Source organism: Pseudorasbora parva, chromosome 25 (assembly GCF_024679245.1).
Source record: "Pseudorasbora parva isolate DD20220531a chromosome 25, ASM2467924v1, whole genome shotgun sequence".
Classification (NCBI taxonomy): Eukaryota; Metazoa; Chordata; class Actinopteri; order Cypriniformes; family Gobionidae; genus Pseudorasbora; species Pseudorasbora parva.
In genome coordinates this window covers 35,137,260-35,160,950 of record NC_090196.1, presented here as the reverse complement: position 1 = coordinate 35,160,950, position 23,691 = coordinate 35,137,260, and the positions used below count along the sequence as shown (strand labels likewise).

Below are 23,691 nucleotides of genomic sequence, written 5' to 3'. Positions count from 1 at the left end.
AAGACAATAATTTGTTCTTGTCTAGTAAATGTTTCTTAATGTAAGAATGTTTAGATATTTTGACTAGAAACAAGACAAAAATACTGAGTAAGGAGCATTTTTTGCAGTGAATTTGAGGCGTGCATGACTTATTAACGCTGATTTGCTCATCTTCCGAAAATATCGCCAACGATCTATCAGGTAATGTCATGCACATAATGCAGAGCAAAGCCGACTACGGCAGCTGGTTTAGTCCAAAATGTATCAGTATTTTTGCAGTTGGTTCTGTTCCAGGTCGGATCACGTTCTCAGCTCCAGAGTTCGTCTGAAAGCGAACCGAGACCAGCTCTTCTAGGAGGTGAAGAGTGTAACCCTAACTAACCCTAACTCTTCAAGGAGATCTCGGTTCGCTTGTTTGGTCTGCTTTTGGTGCGCACCCGAGTGCGATTGCTGCTTTCACACCTGACCAAACGAACCGCACTAAAGAGAAAAACGAACTCTAGGACGATTCAACCGAACTAAATGAGGCAGGGGTAAAAACACCCAAACAGTCACTTCTTGCATCACATTAATCTTGGTTTAAACACTTACATGTTCACACATGGCATGAAGCATCGTCCTTGGCAGCAGTCTCAGAGTTCCTCGCCCGAGGGCTTCTTTCTTTCTCTGCACGCTAAACATGTGAAGCTCCTTCTTCTCCTCTTCACTCAGAGACTGGCAGTATCGCACCTGAGGGAGACGTTTAAAACGTGTCTGCTGTCAAACTATCAGGAGAGAAGCCCTTGTGGACCACAGGCAAGGTCTTTTGAGCTAACAAAGTGTTATTGTAATGTGCTTAATGTTGCAAATACAAATGCATGCAATGTGTTCTGAGTGTGTGGAAAGGCAACAGGGAGTCTGGTTTCCAAATGCACATCTGGACCCAACAAAAGTCTACATTTAAATGCACTGCTGAAAAAGATAAATTCTCTCAGATTTGCTTGATCGTGTATCAGTTTGGCAAACCATCTGTACTCATTCCCATTCTTCTCTAATGCAACCCTATCTAGAGGCACCTTTATGCACGGTCAGGAAATTTAACCATGAGGACTATTGTTGGACAATACCTCAAGATCTTGATTTACACTGCAATTTACAAAAAATATCTTCTTATTTAGTATTTTTTTATTGTTTCTAGTCCAAATATCTAATATTCTTAAAGGTGCACTATGCAACTTTCCGTCCACTGGAGGGCGCCTATTCAAAACAAATGTGTAGTTTGATGACGCAAAGTGTGTGCTCACAACACTCGGTCCCCAAAGCAGGACCGAGTGTTGAGGAGCTGAGCACGGCCGCTGGAGCGATTGTTAATCAAATACCCGCCTCGCGAATACTGGGACTTTTATTATGACGGGACGGGACACATTCGCCGGGCGCCTGCACTGATCCGCTCTTCCGGTTATGATTATAAGGTAAAGCAGCTCTGTTTATCATATTAGATACATTTAAGTGTGTTTAAAACGATGTTATGACGTTACTCCGTGCGTTCACTTGTTCACACTGCTAAGAGTAAAGCGCTCCTGCCGAATAAAACCGAGGCTAACGCAGATATGACGCGATTGACAGGCGACTCCCTCAAACGCTATGATGAAACGTCCCGGTCCTGAGTTAAAATAGCAATTTTCTTACAATTTACAAATAGTTGGAAACATCTGGGATATTGTAGGTACTCAACTGAACAAAATATATAACACTGGCCTAGTGGTTTTTGGATATTTTACTGCAAAAATACTACATAGTTCACCTTTAAATCAAGATGCATTTACTAGATCAGTAAAATCACATAAGATATTTTTCCTTGTTTTGTTGAAAATAAAATCTAAATGAAGTGAGTTTTTGCTTAAAACAGGCAAAATGATCTGCCAATGGGGTGAGAAAAATAATCTTATTTTGGGACGGAAACGAGAAACAAGATTTCAATCAGAAATAAGATTATTTTTCTCACCCCATTGGCAGATCATTTTGTCTGTTTTAAGCAAAAACTCACTTCATTATGATTTTATTTTCAACAAAACAAGAAAAAATATCTCCTTTCGTTTTACTGATCTAGTAAATGCATCTTGATTTAAGAATTGTTAGATATTTAGACTGGAAATAAGACTAAAATACTAAGTAAGTAGAGCATTTTTTGCCGTGTAAAGAGCTAAATGAAGCGTTGCACGCTAAAAAACACAAACTATGCATTAAGTTGTGATTCTTAAAAGACTACGTCTCAGATTGAGTCTTCCCAAACACATCATACAATCTTCAGCTCAAGCGTGTCATTGTGCAAGAGCCCACAGAGATATGAAGTGACAAAGCTTCTTTCTGTGATGGCAGGGAATGTGGTGAAGCGCTAAACCCATGGAGATAAAAACACCCACACCACGTTGCAGTTTGAAGAGCTATTCGAGGGGGTTTTGAAATGTGATGCGTGGGCATTTTGGACTGCGGCGTTTTTGGGGAAACAATGGAGGCTTTCATAGCTGTTGATGAAGGTCTAGCTTTCCTTTGTTTCTGTAAACTCACCTCATTGTCATGAGGCGGTAGCTGGTACAGGAGCTGCTTGATGCGGTATTTCTCCCCGGGGCTGTTCACATAAGGGACTTTGTCCTCAGGTAGGCAAGAGAAGTAAAGCTGGACCTGGAGGTGGGACGGGAGATAATTCAGGTCAGTCATTCCACTGAAAATATGGATAAAGTCCAAAAAGCAGTTACACTAGACTAGCCCAACATCTGTTCAAATTAGGGCCGTCCCCGAATAAGGATTTACACAATCGAATCAGAATTGTCGAATCTTTCTATGGTCGAATGATAGTCGAATCATCTGTGTGTGTGTGTGTGTGTGTGTGGGCTTGTTTTTGTGACATATGAGGACCCAAATGTGTATAATGCCATGGGTATGACACAGGTATTACAGGAGAGGGTGAAATATGAGGACATTACCCATGGCCCCACTTTACAAAAGGCTTATAAATCACACAGGAGGAGTTTTTATGAGAAAGTAAAAATGCAGAATGTTTCCTGTGATGGGTAGGTTTAGGGGCAGTGTGTGTGTGTGTGTGTGTGTGTGTGTGTGTGTGTGTGTGTGTGTGTGTGTGTGTGTGTGTGTGTGTGTGTGTGTGAGAATGGGTTGGGAGGGGCACGACACTAGTCAGCAGGAAGTTAAAACCATTTTTATTCTCCTTTACACACTGCTCACAGCAACAACTTTTAATAAAGCGACCAAAACTGCTTGTCAACTGACAGACGAACGGTCAATGGCTTTCTTATTTAGGTTTAAATAAACTGTAATGTGTTGGATAAACATAACATGTTAAAGCCGCGATCGAAATACAGAACATCACACAAATATATAAAAGAACATTTTGATAAATAAACCTAAACAAAAAAACCTGCCTAGAGAGGAAAAGAACACTTTGAGTGTGTTTACTGCACGTTCTTAAGCCGATTGTGCCTGAAGGGGTCTCACACCGGACGCGCACTTTATATAAACGCGAGCTCACACACACACACACACACACACACACACACCGGAGGCGTAAGTTATATACATGCGAGCTCAATTTTTTATCGACTTCTGACAGAAGAGCTGCATGATGATCTTGTAGCACAGGGTCAAATCAGTACATTGACGATTTGTGAGAAATATAATATAAATGTAATATAAAACCTTGAAATGGCGTGGCAGGATTTTAAACAACTTCCTGAGTTGCTGTGGACAGGCGCCGAATGCTGCCACCGGTGTGTGTGTGTACACTCATTGAAAACAATGTGGGAACCACTTTATATTAGGTGGCCTTAACTACTACGTACTAACATTTTAAATAAGCATTTGATACAGTGCACTTATTGTGTACATACATGTTTTTACATTGTACTTACATTTTAGAAAATACCTGCATGTAATTACGTCTGTAATTACATTTGTAATTACACAGTTGGCACTTCCCTTACACCTAACCCTACCCTTAAACTCACACACACACACACACACACCTGTCCCTAACTCTACACGTTTCCACCTCAATATCAGCTAAAGTGCTTTGCAATACAATTTGAACACAGTAAGTACATTGTAGTTATTGTACATAGTACTTAAGGCCACGTAATATAAAGTGGGGCAATGGGTTCGCATTTTAAAGACAAGCGCGGCACTGAGATTAAAGGGGTCGCACACCCGCGAAGATTCGACTGTGAGATCGGTGGTTGAATCCGACTCCGCATATCGATGCATCGGCGTCATCCCTAGTCTGAAGTAATACGATCAAACTTGGTGTGTTTTTTCGTTGAGCACTTGTGATAGGATCTCCAGAGACAAAAGTTAATACCATGTGTACCAGGTTAGGTCGTCTCTGTGTACCTGTCAACATTACCATTTCCATTAACTGACCTTTTCTGAAACTTGAGCCAGCAGTTGTGTGCCGAGGAAAGGTTTTTACTGTACTCTATTGTGCTTCTATGACACTGTGACCTATGCCTTGTGAGTGGGAGCTCTTTATGAGTGCTGGTCGTAACATCCCCCAGATAAAGAGCTGGACTGTGCTTGTCTTTTCCTTCATAAAGAGAGTCCTGCTGCTATTGAGTCAGTCTACTGGAATGGCATTTAAACCTGATGATCAGCGGCACCATAAATCAGCCTTCACTTCAAGCCGATATTACCTCTGGAACTGAGCCTGAGGCACTTGAACAACACTATTCCTGAGTGTTTGTGTTCTTGCCCACAATGATCACCTATAATCTGCAGGGCAATTCACAGAATGGCTGCTATAAAGGCATTACAGTTCCTCTTGCATTTAACACAAAAGCTGCACTGGGATTTTAGGGGTCTTCAAATTGCTTTTCTCTTCAGATTTTATTCAAGGGTGTTCTTGAGGACAGCCGGGGGAAGTGCACTGCAAAAAAATGCTCTTACTTAGTATTTTTGTCTTGTTTCTAGTCCAAACATCTACAAATTCTTAAAACAAGAAGTATTTACTTGACTAGCAAGAGTAATTGTCTTGTTTTGGGGGAAAATAACTCAAAATGAAGAGAGTTTTTGCCAAAAATAAGCAAAATAATCTTATTTCTGTTTGGGACAGAAACAAGACTTCAGTCAGAAATAAGATTATTTTTCTCACCCCATTGGCAGATCATTTTGCCTATTTTAAGCAAAAACTCACTTCATTTTGATATTTATCCCCAGAAAACAAGAACAATACCGTATGTCGTTTTACTTGTCTAGTAAATGCATCTTGATTTAAGAATCATTCGATATTTAGACTAGAAACGAGACAAAATTACTGAGTAAGAAGAGCATTTTTTGCAGTGTGTGTGACCGACTGCGCCACATCAGCGCGCCTTCGGGCCTTTGCGGACAATGCCAGGAAAAAAAAAAACCTGTGGCTGCGAGCTTGGCTGTTAGCAAACTGCTTTTCCTCATCATTTCAAGCCCTTTTGTCTGGCAGCTTGAGATAATGACTTGCAGATTTTCCATGAAGTAGTTTGTAAATAAAAAGCAGCATTTCCTGTTCCCAAATGCCTGTGGGGTGCTTCCTTCAGTGTTTAGCTGTGCCTGCAAAAATGCAGTAAGGTCCTCTACATCTCAATGACTACGACGAGCTCTGCTGACAGAATGATTGACCAACAGTTTGGAATTTTAATAAAGATCACATCTGGTGTATTTACTTTATAACAACTTGCACATTGTGTTAAGATATCACATCTTGAACTGCATGATACTATTTAGCCATTACAGAGCAGACTCTTTCCCTGAAACTGAAGACATGGGACTGCTTTGCATTTTGTGACATGGCTGTTATCGCGGTTTTTCCCTCTCAAAACAATGTAGCCATTTTGGCTTCATGCAGCCTTCTAACCATTTCCTGCCTGATGTGTGTTGCATTAAAGAACAACTCCGGTGAGAAATGAACCTAGGGTTAATTAACAGATGGTTACCGAGTAGATCGTTCTCTGGGATGCGTTTTCATGAAAATCGATTGTAAAGAGTTTTATCTCTAAAAACAGATTAGCTTATAACGCTTGTCTATGGGGCAGATAATAAGTGAAATTAAACCGCTAGTTAATACCACTAACAAGGCTCAAAATAGCCTCACACTAACACGGCAGCATAATGAGGGTCCCTACATGCAAAACGAAGCACTGAGAACTTTGTAAGTGTACAAACAGTTTAATAAGAAGATACTTTATAAAGACGGTACATTACGCGATTATAGACGGCAGCCATCTTGGAAAACAATCTCAGCGAGTCGAGCCACGAGCGCTGTGCTAAGTGAGCGATCGATAGAAATTAAGTTTGTTGAATCTAATTACAAGGAAATGCATGAATTATATCGGTTTATTAAAATATATAGTTGACTAACTACAAGGGAAGAAGGCGTCCTATATAAAACTCAGTCACAGTTCATCACTTAGCATAGCGTTCGTGTTTTCCAAGATGGCTGCCGTCTGTAAAAGCGTAATGTACTGTCTTTATAAAGTATCTTCTTATTAAACTTTGTAAATGGTAAATGGACTGCATTTATATAGCGCTTTCAACAGACCCTATGGCCCTCCAAAGCACTTTACATATTGCCTCACATTCACCCATTCATACACCGACGGCGGTGTCAGCCATGTAAGGCTCATCCAGCTCGTCGGGAGCAGCTGGGGTTCGGTGTCTTGCTCATGGACACTTCGACACTTGGTCAGGTGGAACCGGGGATTGAACCACCAACCTTTCGGTTTGTAGACAACCTACATGAACCACTGAGCCACTGCCGCCCCGAGTTTGTTCTCTTACAAAGTTCTCAATGCTTTAGTTTGCATGTAGGGACCCTCATTATGCTGCCGTGTTAGTGTGAGGCTATTTTGAGCTGTTAGTGGTATTAACTAGCGGTTTAATTTCACTTATTATCTGCGCCATAGACTCGCGTTATAAGCTAATCTGCTTTTAGAGATAAAACTCTTCATTCGATTTCATGAAAACGCATCCCAGAGAACAATCTACTTGCTGACCATCTGTTAATTACCCCTACGTTCATTTCTCACCGGAGTTGTCCTTTAGTGCAAGTTAAAGGCTCTACATTGTGGAGGTAATATCCCAATAAGTTCTAGACTTTATAAGCCCATAGAGATTGGTTTACCTGCTCTGGTCGAAGTCCCGGTGGCACCCAAGCGTATTCCTCCAAAGCACAGCCAGAGTCGTCATCCGAGGTGGAGCTCCTCTGGAAGCCAAATGTGAGTTTGCTGACCTTCTGCTCCATATCCAGCTGCCTCACGGCTCCGTGAAAACTGCCCGAATTCTCGAGGTTCATCAGAAAGACCTCCTGGAGTGGTTAAAAGGCAGAGGTGGACAATAAATAACTGCATTTATTGTGTTTTACTGGAGTATTCTTTTTTCTGTAAACTTATGACTTTAACTTCACTCCATCTGAAAGACAAATATAGTCCTTTTTACTCCACTACATTTCTATCAAGGTCCTCGAAGTCGAAAGTCGTTTCTGTAAACACTGATTTATAGTTTAGAGTAAAATGGAAGAAGACGGATGTCCAAATGCTCATTTAGTGGAGTATTCACATAAACAAAGTTGATTCTGTCTTCAGTGAAGGTGAACAGTGTGAGAATATCAGATGTGTATCAGTGTATTGGATCCGTGCATTCGGCCTTAAAGTGACAGCAGCTTTATAAAGAGCTTTGTAACTTTTCTACAAGTATTTAAATGAGTTTAAGTTAGTCGTATGCTAGTATGTCAGATGGAGTATTACTGACTGGCTTAAACCATGATGGCATAATGTGCATTTATACAACTATAATACAATAATGCGGCGACATAAAATAGGAAATTTACTTTTAATACACTTAAGCACTTTTAAAAACAAATACTTATGTACTTTTACTTCAGTAAAATCTGTTTTTACAACTTTCACTTGTAACGGAGTAATATTTGACCAGTAGTACTTTACTTTTACTCAAGTAATGAAGTTGTGTATTTGTCCACCTCTGTTAAGAGGGAACAGTGTGTCAGGGATTGCGGAAAAAACACGATAAAACACTCGTAAGATACGTTTGGATTGGGATGAGAACAATAACGTGACTGGAATAATGCAGCGACCTAAAACATTTCAGTTATGGTGACTTCCAGCCCAGGCCTGTTAAATAGATTCTGCTCATAAAACGATGGCAGTTTTATTGTTACTGCTATTGTGCGAGTCTTGCCGTGATGTGGTCGGACATTCCCTCCAAACTTCAACCATCCTAACTCTTTTACAGTCTATTTACTTTAATGCATTTTCCTGACTCATCATCACTGTGGAAGCTTTCTGGTATTTTCCATTTCCTTCTACACTGGAAAAAAAAGCTTTTCTTACTCAGTATTTTTGTCTTGTTTCTTGTTCCAAACATCTCAAAATTTTTAAAACAAGAAGTATTTACTAGACAAGCTAAAGTAATTGTCTTGTTTTGGGAAAAAATAACTCAAAATGAAGAGAGTTTTTGCTTAAAATAAGATAAATAATCTGCCAATGGGGTGAGAAAAATAATCTTAATTCAAACAGAAAACAAGATTATTTTTCTCACCCCATTGGCAGATTATTTTGCTGGTCTTAATGAGTAATTTTCCCCCAAAACAAGACAATACATTTTACTTGTCTAGTAAATGTTTCTTAATGTAAGAATTTTTAGATATTTTGACTAGAAACAAGACAAAAATACTGAGTAAGAAGAGCATTTTTTGCAGTACCTTGGGACGCTCTGGTCAAGTTGAGCACTAATGCATGCCATATACGATTTTCCCCGAAAATCATAGTTTACTTGACTCTGTTCTTTCAGCTCAAACAGACACGGGACTGAAACTTCTCAAGATCTCTTGCGTTCTTCGCTGTCACTCCTTTGAAGTCCATTCAGGACACCAAGCATAACAAAGCCATATGGTAATGCTTGAGCACCATGTCTTTCCTCGAGCCCCTGTGCTGTTTGTTGAGGACAGTGTTTTAAAACCTGCCACGCCGCATCACATCCTGCTGAGTGACACATCATCTGATGCTTTGATCTCTGGAGCTGCTGTTTTAGGAATGAAAACAGGTGAGATGATGGAATGAACCTAATGACAGGTGGTAGGTCCACATCACAGCAATTTAGACTAGAACGAGAAGATGCATCCACAATACGTGCACTGCAAAAAAGCTCTTCTTATTTAGTATTTTTTCCGTGTTTCCAGTCCAAATATCTAAAAATTCTTAAATCAAGATGCATTTACTAGATCAGTAAAATGACATATGATATGTTAGCTTGTTTTCTGGGGATAAATATCAAAATGAAGTGAGTTTTTGCTTAAAACAGGCAAAATGATCTGCCAATGGTGTGAGAAAAATAATCTTATTTCTAATTGGGACGGAAACAAGAAACAAGAGTATTTTTCTCACCCCATTGGCAGATCATTTTGCCTGTTTTAAGCAAAAACTCTCTTCATTTAGATTTTATTTTCAACAAAACAAGAAAAAATATCTTATGTCGTTTTACTGATCTAGTAAATGCATCTTGATTTAAGAATTGTTAGATATTTAGACTGGAAACGAGACACAATTACTAAATAAGAAGAGCATTTTTTTGCAGTGTACATCAACAATGAAAAGGCGACTCTCACGAAACGTAACAAGAATGGTCATATTACACACCAAACAGAATGACTGGACTTTTTTTGTAGGATACAGTGAAATATTAAGAGGGAAAACATGCTTAGTTTTCAAAAAAGCAATGCCAGAATGTGGGGGAACAAATTTTAAAGGTTTCATTCTCAACCAAGAAGCAAAAAAGTTGCTTCGTTAGATTTAGTAAGGCACACAAGAACACAATACAAAGATCACCAGAGTGCTTAACTATCGATTAACACTGGATAAATGTATTGCAACACAGTTTCACTGATGTTTTATCTGTGGTAGTTTACATTTGAGATTTTGAAGCAAATGCAATTGTGACTGACCCCAACAATCCCATCCATAGATGAACTGAAATGACCCAACTTTTGTTCAGGCCTTAAGTTATCTTTAGTTGAATTCAGTGAAAATCATACAGACTCCCTGAAAAACCAATTCCATCAGAGACCCAAATGTTTAAAGACGGTGACTTCTTCACCCAAGTACTTCATTTTAGTTAAGTACTCGTCTTATAAGACCTGAATAAAGGTAGAGACTCCTCAATCATTAACGTTAGTTATGTAATCATATCAGAAGATATATTTCCTTCCATGTTCCACACGTGTTCTGGTGGTGCAAAATCCTCTAGGATATGATATTTTCTTCAAAAGAAGTCAATGACACAGGAAAGGAGCTCAAATTGGAAACACCCTTTGCCAAACAGTCTCCTTAAGTATGTTAATTTCTGTCTTAGATGCCATCAGCATCACTTCCTGAGCCTCCTGATCTAATCAACAACTCAAGTCGAGAGAAACTACAGTAATGTTTCATCGAAAATAAACAGCCATTTTACGACTGAGTGGTTGTGAGTGAATCGCTGGGACCTCGGGGAACCAAAGCCAGTTCCTGTCTGCCCTGAAAAAGCCCTCCAGCCCCGAGTGTTTAACAGCCGCCTCTCTTGTAGAGCTGCTTGTTAACATGACTTTGGAGGTCTGAGATGCATATCTGTTAGATCCACCCACGGGGGCCTGAATGGCGCTCAATGGGGGGCCGATATGGGTGGACCCCGGGTGATCACACAGGGGTAATGCCAGCAACTCATATGGTAATGGACCCTCAGCATAGCAAAGAACACATTTCATCAAGACCTTCAGGGAATCAATGCATCTCTTTTTTAAACTTATCTAGCAAATGCATCTTGATTTAAGAATTGTTAGATATTAAGACTGGAAATAAGACTAAAAGTGAGAAGATCATTTTTTTTAGAGTGTACCTTCACTTGGCTAATTAAAACGATACGACAATGCAAATGAGGACACCAGGTCAAGCCCCAACAAATTACATCTTATATAGCCCATTTCCACAATGTTGGTTCAGGGAAGTGTAGAAATGTGTGAGGTAACTATTCTCACAGAAATTGCATTGGGTTAAACCACATTCACTTCAATTACTGTGAGCATAGTGGTAGTTACACTGCAAACAAAGCTCTTCGTATTTAGAATTTTTTTCTTGTTTCCAGTCCAAATATCTAAAAATCCTTAAATCAAGATGCATTTACTAGATCAGTAAAATTACAAGATATGTTTGCTTGGAAAAAAAATCTAAATGAAGTGAGTTTTTGCTTAAAACAGGCAAAATGATCTGCCAATGGGGTGAGAAAAATAATCTTATTTCTGTTTGGGACGGAAACAAGAAACAAGATTTCAATCAGAAATAAGATTATTTTTCTCACCCCATTGGCAGATCATTTTGCCTGTTTTAAGCAAAAACTCTCTTCATTTAGATTAGATTTTTAAGAAAACAAGGAAAAATATCTTATTAAATTTACTAATCTAGTAAATGCATCTCAATTTAAGAATAGTAGATATTTAGACTAGAAACAAGACTAAATTACTACAATCAACCCAAGTTGGGTTGAAAATGGACAAACCCAGAAATTGGGTTGTTTGAATGGGTCCATTTACTATCGTTCAAACAACCCAATTTCTGGGTTTGTCCATTTCCAACCCAACTTGGGTTGTCTTTGACCAAGCATTTTTTAGAGAGTAAGTAAAAAGAGCATTTTTTGCAGTGTAGTAACAGATTGCACTTTGAGAGACGTTTTTAACATAACATGGCTTTACTGAGGAACTTCCACATATTTTTTTCAGCTAAATTAGTCAGAATGGCACTCATTATGGGTGCATAAAAAATGATGTGGTTAATAAGATTATTATGAATTGTGTGCATGAGTAAAAACAAGTCTTCAGTAAGCCTGGTAAATGTGGAAATGTTCAGCAGATCCACTGGCACCAATGGCGCTCCATTAGTCCGGCCCGTCAGGACCTGTTTGACTTGGCCCGGTTCAGGCCTAAATCATGGCTGGAATTCTGTCTATGGGTTTAATGTTAAGAACAGCACAACTGGCAGGCGATGAGAACGATTCCTGCGCTCCACAAATGAGGAGTTTCCCTCAACGGCTTTATTGAGCCAGCAATAAAACTTCAATCCAACAAATACAGACGTTTGTTATGACATGTCACTTCCAAAAACACTTCAGTACAAAAGCATCTTTGACTCTTCTCAAACAGGTCCAGAACAACAGCAAACCAGAACTTAAACTACACTGCAAAAAGTCTTGTTTTCCAGTCCAAATATCTAAATATTCTTAAATCAGGATGCATTTACTAGATCAGTAAAACGACATAAGATATGTTTGCTTGTTTTCTGGGGATAAATATCAAAATGAAGTGAGTTTTTGCTTAAAACAGGCAAAATGATCTGCCAATGGGGTGAGAAAAATAATCTTATTTCTGGTTGAAATCTTGTTTCTTGTTTCCGTCCCAATCAGAAATAAGATTATTTTTCTCACCCCATTGGCAGATCATTTTGCCTGTTTTAAGCAAAAACTCACTTCATTTAGATTTTATTCTCAACAAAACTAGAAAAATATATTGTGTCATTTTACTGATCTAGTAAATGCATCTTGATTTAAGAATTGTTAGATATTTAGACTAGAAACAAGACAACATTACTGAGTAAGGAGCATTTTTTGCAGTGTACCTCGAAGCTTGAACACACACACCCTTAAAAGATCATATGCGGAAATAATTAGATCTATGTTTTAACTCGAGTATAGCCTAAATAATACTGATATATTACACATGAGGCACTTAAATGATGGAAAATTAAGATTTAAAAAGCACTCATGATATTTAGGCTCCTCAAAATTCAATATTCCCCCAAAATGTCCCCACTAGAATCAACCACTTCTGTTAATCAACTGATTGCACGTTATTAGTCCGATTACCAGTTATGATGACTAGATTTTACCCTCCAAAACACTGAAAATATATTTATGATGCTCTACTGCCAAGATCGTGACATGTCTAGGGTTATCAAACATAAAAAAAAAGTTGATATCAGAGAATACTAGACTTTATAAAGGCTGGCAGTGTCGACTCTGGGAGAGTTTGGGTGATCCTCCCAAACTTTTGGCCAAACTTTGAAGAACTGGAGTGTTATTCCAGGACCAAATGGTTTCGAGGCTTGTCCCAACAGACTGAAGACATTAGAGAAAGACCACCTGCGTTCTGACCAGATGACTACAAGCGTCTGATATTTACCCACAACACACCTCTGACACCTTTTTCCTTTTCAACAGAGTCTTCAAATCTGTGCTGCACCACCTACAATTAGCCCTAGTTTATAAAAGCTTCCAAATATAACCAGAAGTAGGACGTGACACATCAAAATATAGGTTAAATGTGCACTCAAAGCCGTCTTTTAAAATGTGACACACGCACCAAAGTCTCAAAACCATACCTGCTCGCTCAGCAACGTCTTCAGGCAATGCAATGCTTTCCGAATCAAACCGTGTTCTCCAAAAGTCCCGTGGTTCCTTGACTACATGTTCTCAGTTTGAGCCTCATCCCATCTAAATCCAAAGCAGACACGTGTGTGTGTGAGCCCACAGGACGCGTACAGTAGAGTGTGTGAAGAGCAACTCCAGCAGATGTCTCTTCCATTTACTGCAGTCCTGCGGAGCCACTCCCCCGAAAACCCAAACTCGGCCCTCAGCGTGGGCTCCAGACCCTTTAAACCAAACCCCCTTCTCTTCAAACACACACACACACTTCACAGCAATGCTCAGTTTCTCCCAGCCCTTCCGCAGGTTTCTTCAGCGACTCTTTTAGGGTCTAAACGCACTGGGATACTCATGTACTTATGCATACAAGGGTCAATGCTCTGTTCGATTGCTAAAAAACTGGTTTAAATGCATAAAAAGATGCCATATATATATAAATATATATAGTACCTCTGCCATGTATCTACTCACTTTCATTTTTCCAAAAACATTCGTTATATGTAATTTTTTCTGTTATTTAATGTGTCAAAATATCAACCTGGTCTCATTGGCAAAACGTTTACCAGTGACAACGTTTTTGCAAACCACAAAAAAACGTACTAGAGGCAGTAAAACGGCAAACATTTCTAAATCGAGGTTTTTTTTTACCATAGTCCACGATTTGTAAACGAATACATTTTGGAGTTTGAGTCACTTAATCAGCTCCATATGTTCAGATTTTCTGACCTATTAAAGGATTAGTTCAGGCAAAAATGTAAACTGTGTGATTAATTCCTCCTGTGGTTGGCCAGCCGTCAGACCTCCGCTCATCTTCACACACAGATGAAGATATTAGTGTTGAAATCCGATGGCTCAGAAAGGCCTTCATTGACACCAATGTCATTTCCTCTCTCAAGACCCATAAAGGCACTAAAGACGTCGTTACAAAGCCCATCTCACTACAGCGGCTCGACAATCATTGATGAAGAGGCCAGAATAGAGTTAGTGCGCAAAAACACTAAATGACTTATATAGTGATGGCCGATTTCAGAACAAAGCTTCGAACCGTTATGAGTCAGTGAATCGATTCATGATTCGAACCGTTATGAGTCAGTGAATCGATTCATGATTCGGAATCGCCAAAGTCACGTGATTTCAGCAGTTTGACACGCGATCCGAATCATGAATCGATTCACTGAGTCATAACGGTTCGAATCTTTGTCTTGACATTGGTGTCAATGAAGGCCTTTCTGAGCCATCGGATTTCAACACTAATATCTTCATCTGTGTGTGAAGATGAGCGGAGGTCTGACGGCTGGCCAACCACAGGAGGAATTAATCACACAATTTACAATGTTGGGTTAATCAACCCTTTAAGCTTGCTCGATAGCTCGGCTGGTACAGATTTGTACTTGCGATGCTGAAGCTCTGAAACGAATCCTGTGAGAAGCGAGTCATAATAAAAGAGCTCAAAGACGAGTTCCAAACACAAGCTAAAATGAAATATGATTTAATTTGTCACATTTGCTGTTGTTAACACTATCGGGTAGGTTTAGGGTTTAGCGTGGGTGTTCCGGAAAAAAACTACGCTTTTAGTGCCACCTAGTGGGCATTTTACTTTGAAACTGCAGTGATATGTACCTATTGGTTCGTATTTTGTGATTTGTGAAAACGTTGCCACAGGTACGTTTTTCCAATGAGACCAGACTGCAAAATATCATGTGGTGCGACTATCCGGCCATAATTTCTGTTTTGGAAACATCTTTGAATTTACTTCAAATTTATTTCTACACTTTTTGATATGCTTTCCAAAGTGTTTTGTAATCCGGCACAAAATTGCAAAGCATTTTTTTAATTTTTTATTTCTTTCATAATATACAAGACATTGTCCAATTACGTCCATTTTATAAAATATCATGTGGTGCGATCATCAAGAAATTACCAAATTTTTGACTTTTATGTTGCAATCCAATTAAATCCATTTATGCATCATATACCAATTTGTAACTCTCTCAAATTTGGAAAAAATGGTAAATGTTAAAACATTTGGTATGCAGTTGCCTCATTTGAATATAATGTGGTGTGACCTCAAAAAAAAAAAAAGTATTAAGTATCAAGTATTAAGTTGTTTCTACAAATATATATTTTATTATAAGTTTCATAGTGACCTTTTGTGGGAATCTGGTGGCCAAGTCTATGCATGTACATTCTGAGTGAATTTAAAAATATGATGTGGTGCGACCAAATATCATGTGGTCCCGTTATGCATTAAATGCTGTTTCAGTCAAAAGTCACTCTTTCACGTCTCAAGTCAACAATGTCAGCGGATCCAGAGCACAATGCCTAAAGTCTCCACATGGCACCTTACAGCATATACCATGCAAATCAGAAAGGCCGTCCCAATCCACTTCCGTATGGGTGTTTAGCTGTTAGCATACACACTGTTTGGGGAAATACACACTTTTTGTCTTTCAGTGGCATTGAGACACCAGGAAGGCTGGTTCTGGAGTTACTTTTACACTGCAAAAAATGCTCTTCTTACTCAGTATTTTTGTCTTGTTTCTAGTCCAAACCTCTAAAAATGCTTAAAACAAGAAGTATTTACTAGACAAGCGAAAGTTATTGTCTTGTTTTGGGAAAATACAACAAAACTCAAAATAATCTGCCAATGGGGTGAGAAAAATAATCTTAATTCAAACATTGGCAGATTATTTTGAGTTTTGAAGCAAAAACTCTCTTCATTTTGAGTTGTTTTCCCAAAACAAGACAATAATTTGTACTTGTCTAGTAAATGTTTCTTAATGTAAGAATTCTTCGATATTTCGACTAGAAACAAGACAAAAATACTAAGTAAGAAAAGCATTTATTGCAGTGTAGGATCTGAACTCAAAAACCAGTTGCCAAACCACCAGGAGACCCAAAGGAACAAGGTTTTTTGACAGAAAAACAAATTTGAACAGCTGGAAACCGACTGCAACTGAATTCTGCCTTTATGGACACCATACCTTATGTGCCCAAACAGTGACCCCAAAAACCTCAGTGTCCTGCCTGGAAAAGACAGTTCGCCTCATCTCGCCTTAATTTCCTGTGGAATGTGCTAAAGGTGAAGACCTTCCTGTTGTTCAAACAAACGAAGCTCTGAGTTTGTGCTTTGTGGTTTCCTGAATGAGGGATGGTTGAGGAAGTTATGAAACTCAATTCTTCTACCCAGGGTGGTCTTTGTTGTTACCTTTAGCATTTCACCACAAACCAACAACTTTGTGCTCATGAAAATGGAAACGTCCCTTGGGGTCTGCAAGAAGTGTCAGATTCAACAGCTCAGTTAACTGGCCAATGATCTTGTCCTACCAAACTGGACAACAACTGCAGCCCAAAACATCAAATCTAACCTACAAATATAGGAAGCCTATAACAGATGCACTGCAAAAAAAAATGCTCTTCTTACGTTAAGATGCATTTACTATACAAGTAAAACGACATGATATTTTTCCTTGTTTTCTTAAAAATAAAATCATAATGAAGTGAGTTTTTGCTTAAAACAGGCAAAATGATCTGCCAATGGGGTGATAAAAATAATCTTATTTCTGTTTGAAATCTTGTTTCTTGTTTCCGAACAGAAATAAGATTATATTTCTCACCCCATTGGCAGACCATTTTGCCTGTTTTAAGCCAAAACTCACTTATTTATCCCCAGAAAACAAGCAAATATATCTGATGACGTTTTACTGATCTAGTAAATGCATCTTGATTTAAGAATGTTTAGATATTTGGAAACAAGAAACAAATACTAAATAAGAAGAGCATTTTTTGCAGTGTGGCGATGTCCACTGAGCTCTTTACGACGGCTGCCTTGAATAAAAGAGCTGGTAATGGGATGGAGGTTTTTTGGAGGACAACACCATTGTTGCGTTCAAGGCCACAGAGGTGCAAACACAGCAGGACCTGGACCAAAGCACAGCCCTTTGTGTTACAGAAACAAAGAGGAAGAGGGGATTTGTACCCCCTGGTTTAAGCGAAAGATAAACAAACCCTCTGACTCGCTAAAAGGCTTCTCATGCATCCGAAACGTTGAGGAACATACTGAAGAGTGTAGGACTTCAAGAGATTGGCTTTGAGTCCAAATGGAGGATTGTTTGCGGTCAGATTTACAAGATCAAGTCGACTGCTACTTTTTTTGGTCCTCTATTCGAATTCACAGCTTCAGAAACTGGAAAAAGTCACTTCGACCACATCGTCTTTCATTCACAACCACTGGAACATAGTTTTGGTCTCATTTAGATTCTCGGTGTTAGTAAACCGAGCAATATATTCATCTCAGTTGGAGCTGCTCTTCTCAGATTAATGTGAGAAAAGTGCAATGGTTTCAGAACAACAAACTGGTTTTTACTTTGAATTGTTAGATGCTTTTTAAAAAAAATCTTTTTCCTGAAAACAAAAATGCCACTAAAATGAATAAAAATGCCCCCAAAATTCAAGATATGTGTCAAAAATGTCCTTGTATAAGCTCTTGCTTTTAATATTAATATCAGGCCATCGAGTGCCGTTTTCCCGAATATCAGCACAATTGCTTGTCAAGTAAATGCTTCTTAATGTAAGAAGTTTTAGATATTTGAACTTAAAACAAGAGGTAAGAAAAATAGTCTTAATTCAAACAGAAAACAAGATTATACCCCCATTGGTAGATTCTTTTGCTTTTTTAAAGCAAAAACTATCTTAATTTTTTGTTATTTTTTCTCCAAAACAAGACAATAATTTGTACTTGTCTAGTAAATGTTTCTTAATGTAAGAATTCTTCGATATTTTGACTAGAAACAAGAAAAAAATACTAAGTAAGAAAAGCATTTTTTGTGGGGCCCTCATTTAATAATGGCATGGTATTGGAAGGTCAATTATAGGCGCGTGGAAACCCTGCTTAACGTCTTGTTTTTGCACTATTTCATCGATGAAAATAGTTCCAAACGAATCCAAAGAGCCATTCCACGTCTCAGAGCGACACAGTGATGTTTCTACATGAATTTAATTCGTTTTTTAACGAATCGTTTGACTGAATGATGAGGGAGCTTCCAACTGTTTCTTACACGCCAAAACATGAATTTCTTACTTATTATTTTTGTCTTGTTTCTAGTCTAAATATCTAACAATTCTTACATTAAGAAACATTAGACAAGTAAAAATTATTGTTTTTGGGAATAAATCCTCAAAATGAAGAGAGTTTTTGCTTAAAATAAGATAAATAATCTGCCAATGGGGTGAGAGAAATAATCTTGTTTTCTGTTTGAATTAAGATTATTTTTCTCACCCCATTGGCAGATTATTTATCTTATTTTAAGCAAAAACTCTCTTCATTTTGAGTTATTTTTCCCCAAAACAAGACAATTACCTTTGCTTGTCTAGTAAATAATTCTTGTTTTAAGAATTATTAGATGTTTGGACTAGAAACAAGACAAAAATACTAAGACAAAAAGAGCCTCCGAAATTGCCGACTTGTTTTAAGACTTTAGATATTTATACTGGAAAACCAGACAAATTCGAGCAAGAAAATCAGTGATGTGAATGAGCCGTAGTGTGTCGAATCTCTGACGGATGTGAATGAAGTCATTTGCACGAACTCCGGAGCCAAAAATACCACTGGTTTCCCAAAACCCTTGAGAAGAGTGCTCTATCTGTGCTGGTTTTCAGGACGGGCCTGGAAATAGACCAATCCATCACGCCGATGCGCTGTTGTGGCTCTTGTTTCACAGTTCAGGGTTGAACAAGGATTCCTGATGAATATAAAACAGGTCAAGTCACACATCCCTGACCTGGGATCCTTTTTCTAAGCACAACGGGGGTCGTAAATCTGGCCCCTCCGGCCTCCTCATGGTCACAGTGGTTCCTCACACCTGGCTCCAAACTCTCGGGCCGTAAAAACGAAAGGCTGCTTTGACCTTTCCATTCGGAAGAGCCTCCGCCGTTAACATCCAATGCTTAACATGATCTCGAGGGCTCTTCTAGGACTCAGGATTGACCCATATTTGACAGCGTCCTAAATTCAGACTCCTAATGTGGGCCGATTATCACATGTTCCTGCTAAACAGACATTGGTATTCTGAAAAAAAAATGCTCTTCTTACTCAGTAATGTTGTCTTGTTTCTAGTCTAAATATCTAATAATTCTTAAATCAAGATGCATTTACTAGATCAGTAAAACGGCATAAGATATTTTTTCTTGTTTTGTTGGAAATAAAATCTAAATGTAGAGAGTTTTTGCTTAAAACAGGCTAAATGATCTGCCAATGGGGTGAGAAAAATAATCTTATTTCTGATTGAAATCTTGTTTGCGTCCCAAACAGAAATAAGATTATTCTTATTTTAAAGCTTAGTTTGTTTATTTCACTATCCTCCTTTAAGAATTCAATTTGGTCAATGATACAAGATCGCTGTACTTGTTTTTAGTTATTTGTGTGTTTTATATGGTATGTTTATTTTATTGATTTTTGTATTGATTTTATATTTTTACTGTATTATACCTGCTTTTAATGCTGCCAGGTCGTCATTGTAAATGAGAATCTGTTCTCAATTGACTTACCTGGTTAAATAAAGGAAATTAAATGTTTTAAGCAAAAACTCACTTCATTTTGATATTTTTCACTAGAAAACAAGAAAAGATATCTTATGTCATTTTACTGATCCAGCAAATGCATCTTGATTCAAGAATTTTTAGATATTTGGACTGGAAACAAGACAAAAATACTAATTAAGAAGAGCATTTTTTGCAGTGTATTCTTTCAAGGGCCAGCGTATTGGCCGGAGGTATCCCAGCATGCTATGCGGTCAGACTGGCGCGATGGCCCTGAGTTTGGCTGCTATTTATGACCATTAACAGCCATTGTTCCAGATAGTCCTCAGTAGTGTCCACTCCTTATCATAAAAGAGAGGCTGTTCTGGGGCTTTAATGACCTGCCAATGGCCGTTATCAGAACACAGGCCTAACAAAGCTACAGCCATAAAGCACAATAAAACGCTGTTATCCTACTGTAAAAAGCAATGCCCGTGGCCCTAAAGAACAGCGAGAGGTCAACCTGTGTAGCCCTCGCTGGCCTGATATTGACTTAGAGAGATTATCACTGACAAACACAGGTCAAAAACATTCACAGCCATTTTCTGGAGTGCAGAATTAAATCTAGAGGATAGGGACTGAAGATTCGGCTACTGCCACTTGACCTTGCTTAATGTTTCTGAGAGAGTCTCTTCTGCTCATTAATCTGATCAGAACTCCAGTAAAGCAGTGAAATATTCCCCCAGTGTAGATCATCGGTTCTCTATCTGAATATATAGTAAAGTGTATTTATTCCTGTGATCAAAGCCATAGGCGTGATTTACGGGTGGGGCGTGTCCTCGCCACTTTTTGAGACATGTTGCTGCACGGATGAACCGAACTAAGACAAACACATCATCTCTGGTTAAAGGTGCACTATGTAGTATTTTTGCAGTAAAATATCCAAAAACCACTAGGCCAGTGTTATATATTTTGTTCAGTTGAGTTCTTACAATATCCCAGATGTTTAAAACTATTTGTAAATTGTGAGAAAATTGCTATTTTAACGGCGGACCGGGACCTTTCAGCATAACGTTTGAGGGAGTCGCCTGTCAATCGCGTCATATCTGCGCTACCCTCGGTTTCGGCTTTTATTTGGCAGGAGCGCTTTACTCTTAGCAGTGTGAACAAGTGAACGCACGGAGTAAAGTCATAACATCGTTTTAAACACACTTAAATGTATCTAATATGATAAACAGAGCTCCATTACCTCAAAATCATAACCGGAAGAGCGGATCTGTGCAGGCAGCCGGCGACTGTGTCCCGTCCCGTCATAATAAAAGTCACAGTATTCCCGAGGCGGGTATTTGTTTAACAATCGCTCCAGCAGCTGTGCTCAGCTCCACAACACTCGCTCCTGCTCTGCTTTACACTACAGTAACGTTAATAACCAATCGCTCCAGCAGCTGTGCTCAGCTCCACAACACTCGGTCCTGCTCTGCTTTACACTACAGTAACGTTAATAACCGCATGCATGAACGTGATTTCTGCCCGAGTCCTATTTTCCACCGGCTGTGAGGAGAAGACCACATCTCCCAAGATGCTGCGCTCACAATTTGCGTCATCAAACTACGCATTTGTTTTGCATAGGCGCCCTCCAGTGGACAAAAGCTGCATAGTGCACCTTTAACTAGAAGAGCATCATTTCATTGGTTTGTTAAATAAGGCGATCTGTAGCTCATTGCCGCTGTTCTCAGTGATACACAAAATGCACAAAAACTGTCCCTGCTCTTGATGTACAAACACTGAGGATATTCGGTAAATTATTATTTTTATTTAAATTATTAAATGGATGCCGCCTTAAAGGGACCATAAAAGCCCTCCCTACACCGACCCCTAACCCAATAAATGCTTTTATTATAATTAAACATTTCGTTAGGCACTTTATTTCCACATTTAGAAAATGTTCTTACTTTTTGTTGAAAGTCGGAATGCCTTTCCGATGTTATTTGTGATGAGAAACAGAGAAGAGCAAGCTCTGCAAAAGGCGGATTCGAAACCGTGTTAATCGCGTCAAAAATATGATCCACCAGCCATACGTTTGACTGATTGATCCACTGAAGATGGAATAGCCCAGTGAGAATCTTGGCACTAACGCTATATAGTGTTTAGATGTCAGAATTAAACGAGATCTACATCAATAAATGAACTATTGAATGTATTTCTGGACATCTTAATATAATTTTTTCTGCAATTATTGCACATATTTTACATCTGAAATAACATTGTATTAGCAATGCTAACACCCCATACACACACCTGTCCCACTTTTAAAAAATGTACGCCACTGATCACCGATTTATCATCATTTCTCCAGTCTTCAGTGTCACCTGGGCCCAGTTTTTCAAAAGTAATCCACTAGGATTTTGGATAACGGATTGGATCAAATCTTGAAAAAGTGTTTTTCAAAAGGAAAATCGGATCACAATCGGATTAGATCACGGGATCCAATCTGGGATCCGGATCAAACCTTTGGTTTGGGTTTTTCAGAACTTTTTTGTAGGATTTGGATCACTTTGATCCCAAAAAATCCGGATTAAATGATCCCATCAGAAGGCTGGATTCAGCGAGGAATATCATGCCCAAAATGTGAAAACTTTAAAAATGTATCAAATAATACTATATTTGGATCATGCAGTATCCTACAATATATCCTATTTATTCATAAGGTTTTAATTGTATTTGTTCATCCGTCAGGCTACAGTGATTAGGAAGGCTTTAACGTATTCAGCCTTTCAGTAAAGGTCTACGGCAAAACAGAAAGAGTTTGGCCTCATGAAATAATCCCCCAAACAGCTGTCAAAACTGACCAAAAACAATACATTTTATTCTGTCACTAACTGATATATATATTCATCACAATCGAAAATATTTTTTTATATATTTAAATATTTATAAGTGATGCATGCAATGATTACAGAATAACCAAAAAATGCAAAGAATGGCAATCACTGATTTTTTATTTATTTTTATTTTTAATGTGTGTGTGTTTTCATTTCAAATAAAAATTCACTTATACTGACCTCACACTGGCTATTCTACGTGTTGCTCTTTACATATCTATAGTTCTACATTGTGATTCTCTATCCTGTTTGGGCACTGGTTATCCAGATTTGGTGATCCTGAAAAGTTCCTATCCGGATCAGATTGATCCAATCCGATGTTGCTTTAAAAAACTGGCTCCAAAAGTAAGCTGGATTGCGTGATCACGGATCGCACAAAAAGGATTACTAAATCCGGATCAATTTTATCTGGACTAAACTTTTTAAAAAACCGGGCCCAGATTCTGTACTAATCATTCTGAGATGAGGATCTGATGATCAACACACACTTATGATCATCAACACACACTTATGATCATCAACACACACTTATGATTATTATCAGTGTGGAAAACAGGTCATATTTCTGTGGAAACTGACAGATTCTGTTTTTCAGGATTCGTTGATGAATAAAAAGCTCAAAATAACAGCTTTTCTTTGAATTGAAAGTTATAAATGTCTTTACTGTCACTTTTCATTAATTTAGTGTGTCATTACTGGAAAGAAAATATGATTTAAATGAACTCAAAAGGACTGAAAAGTGTCAACTATGAAATCTGCCAACTATCACTCTGAATATCTGCAGTGATCAAACTACAGGCCTAAATCTCCGACGGAAGTCAACCAGACGTCATATTAT

General features: G+C 38.5%; 1 protein-coding gene across 2 annotated transcripts in view; it reads right to left on the bottom strand.

Moving 5' to 3' along the window:
* prickle1a (prickle homolog 1a) overlaps positions 1-23,691 on the bottom strand; it is a 46,652-nt gene that overhangs the window by 8,419 nt on the left and 14,542 nt on the right. The window contains exons 1-4 of one of the 2 annotated variants that reach the window (XM_067436017.1): positions 13,413-13,545; positions 7,121-7,303; positions 2,527-2,640; positions 571-708 (exon numbers count right to left, since the gene is read on the bottom strand). In XM_067436017.1, the coding sequence (XP_067292118.1) occupies positions 571-708; positions 2,527-2,640; positions 7,121-7,291 (423 nt within the window). In that variant the 5' untranslated portion in view covers positions 7,292-7,303; positions 13,413-13,545. Of the gene's footprint in view, positions 1-570; positions 709-2,526; positions 2,641-7,120; positions 7,304-13,412; positions 13,546-23,691 lie in introns of those variants that run through there. The other variant, XM_067436016.1, reaches the window with a different exon arrangement.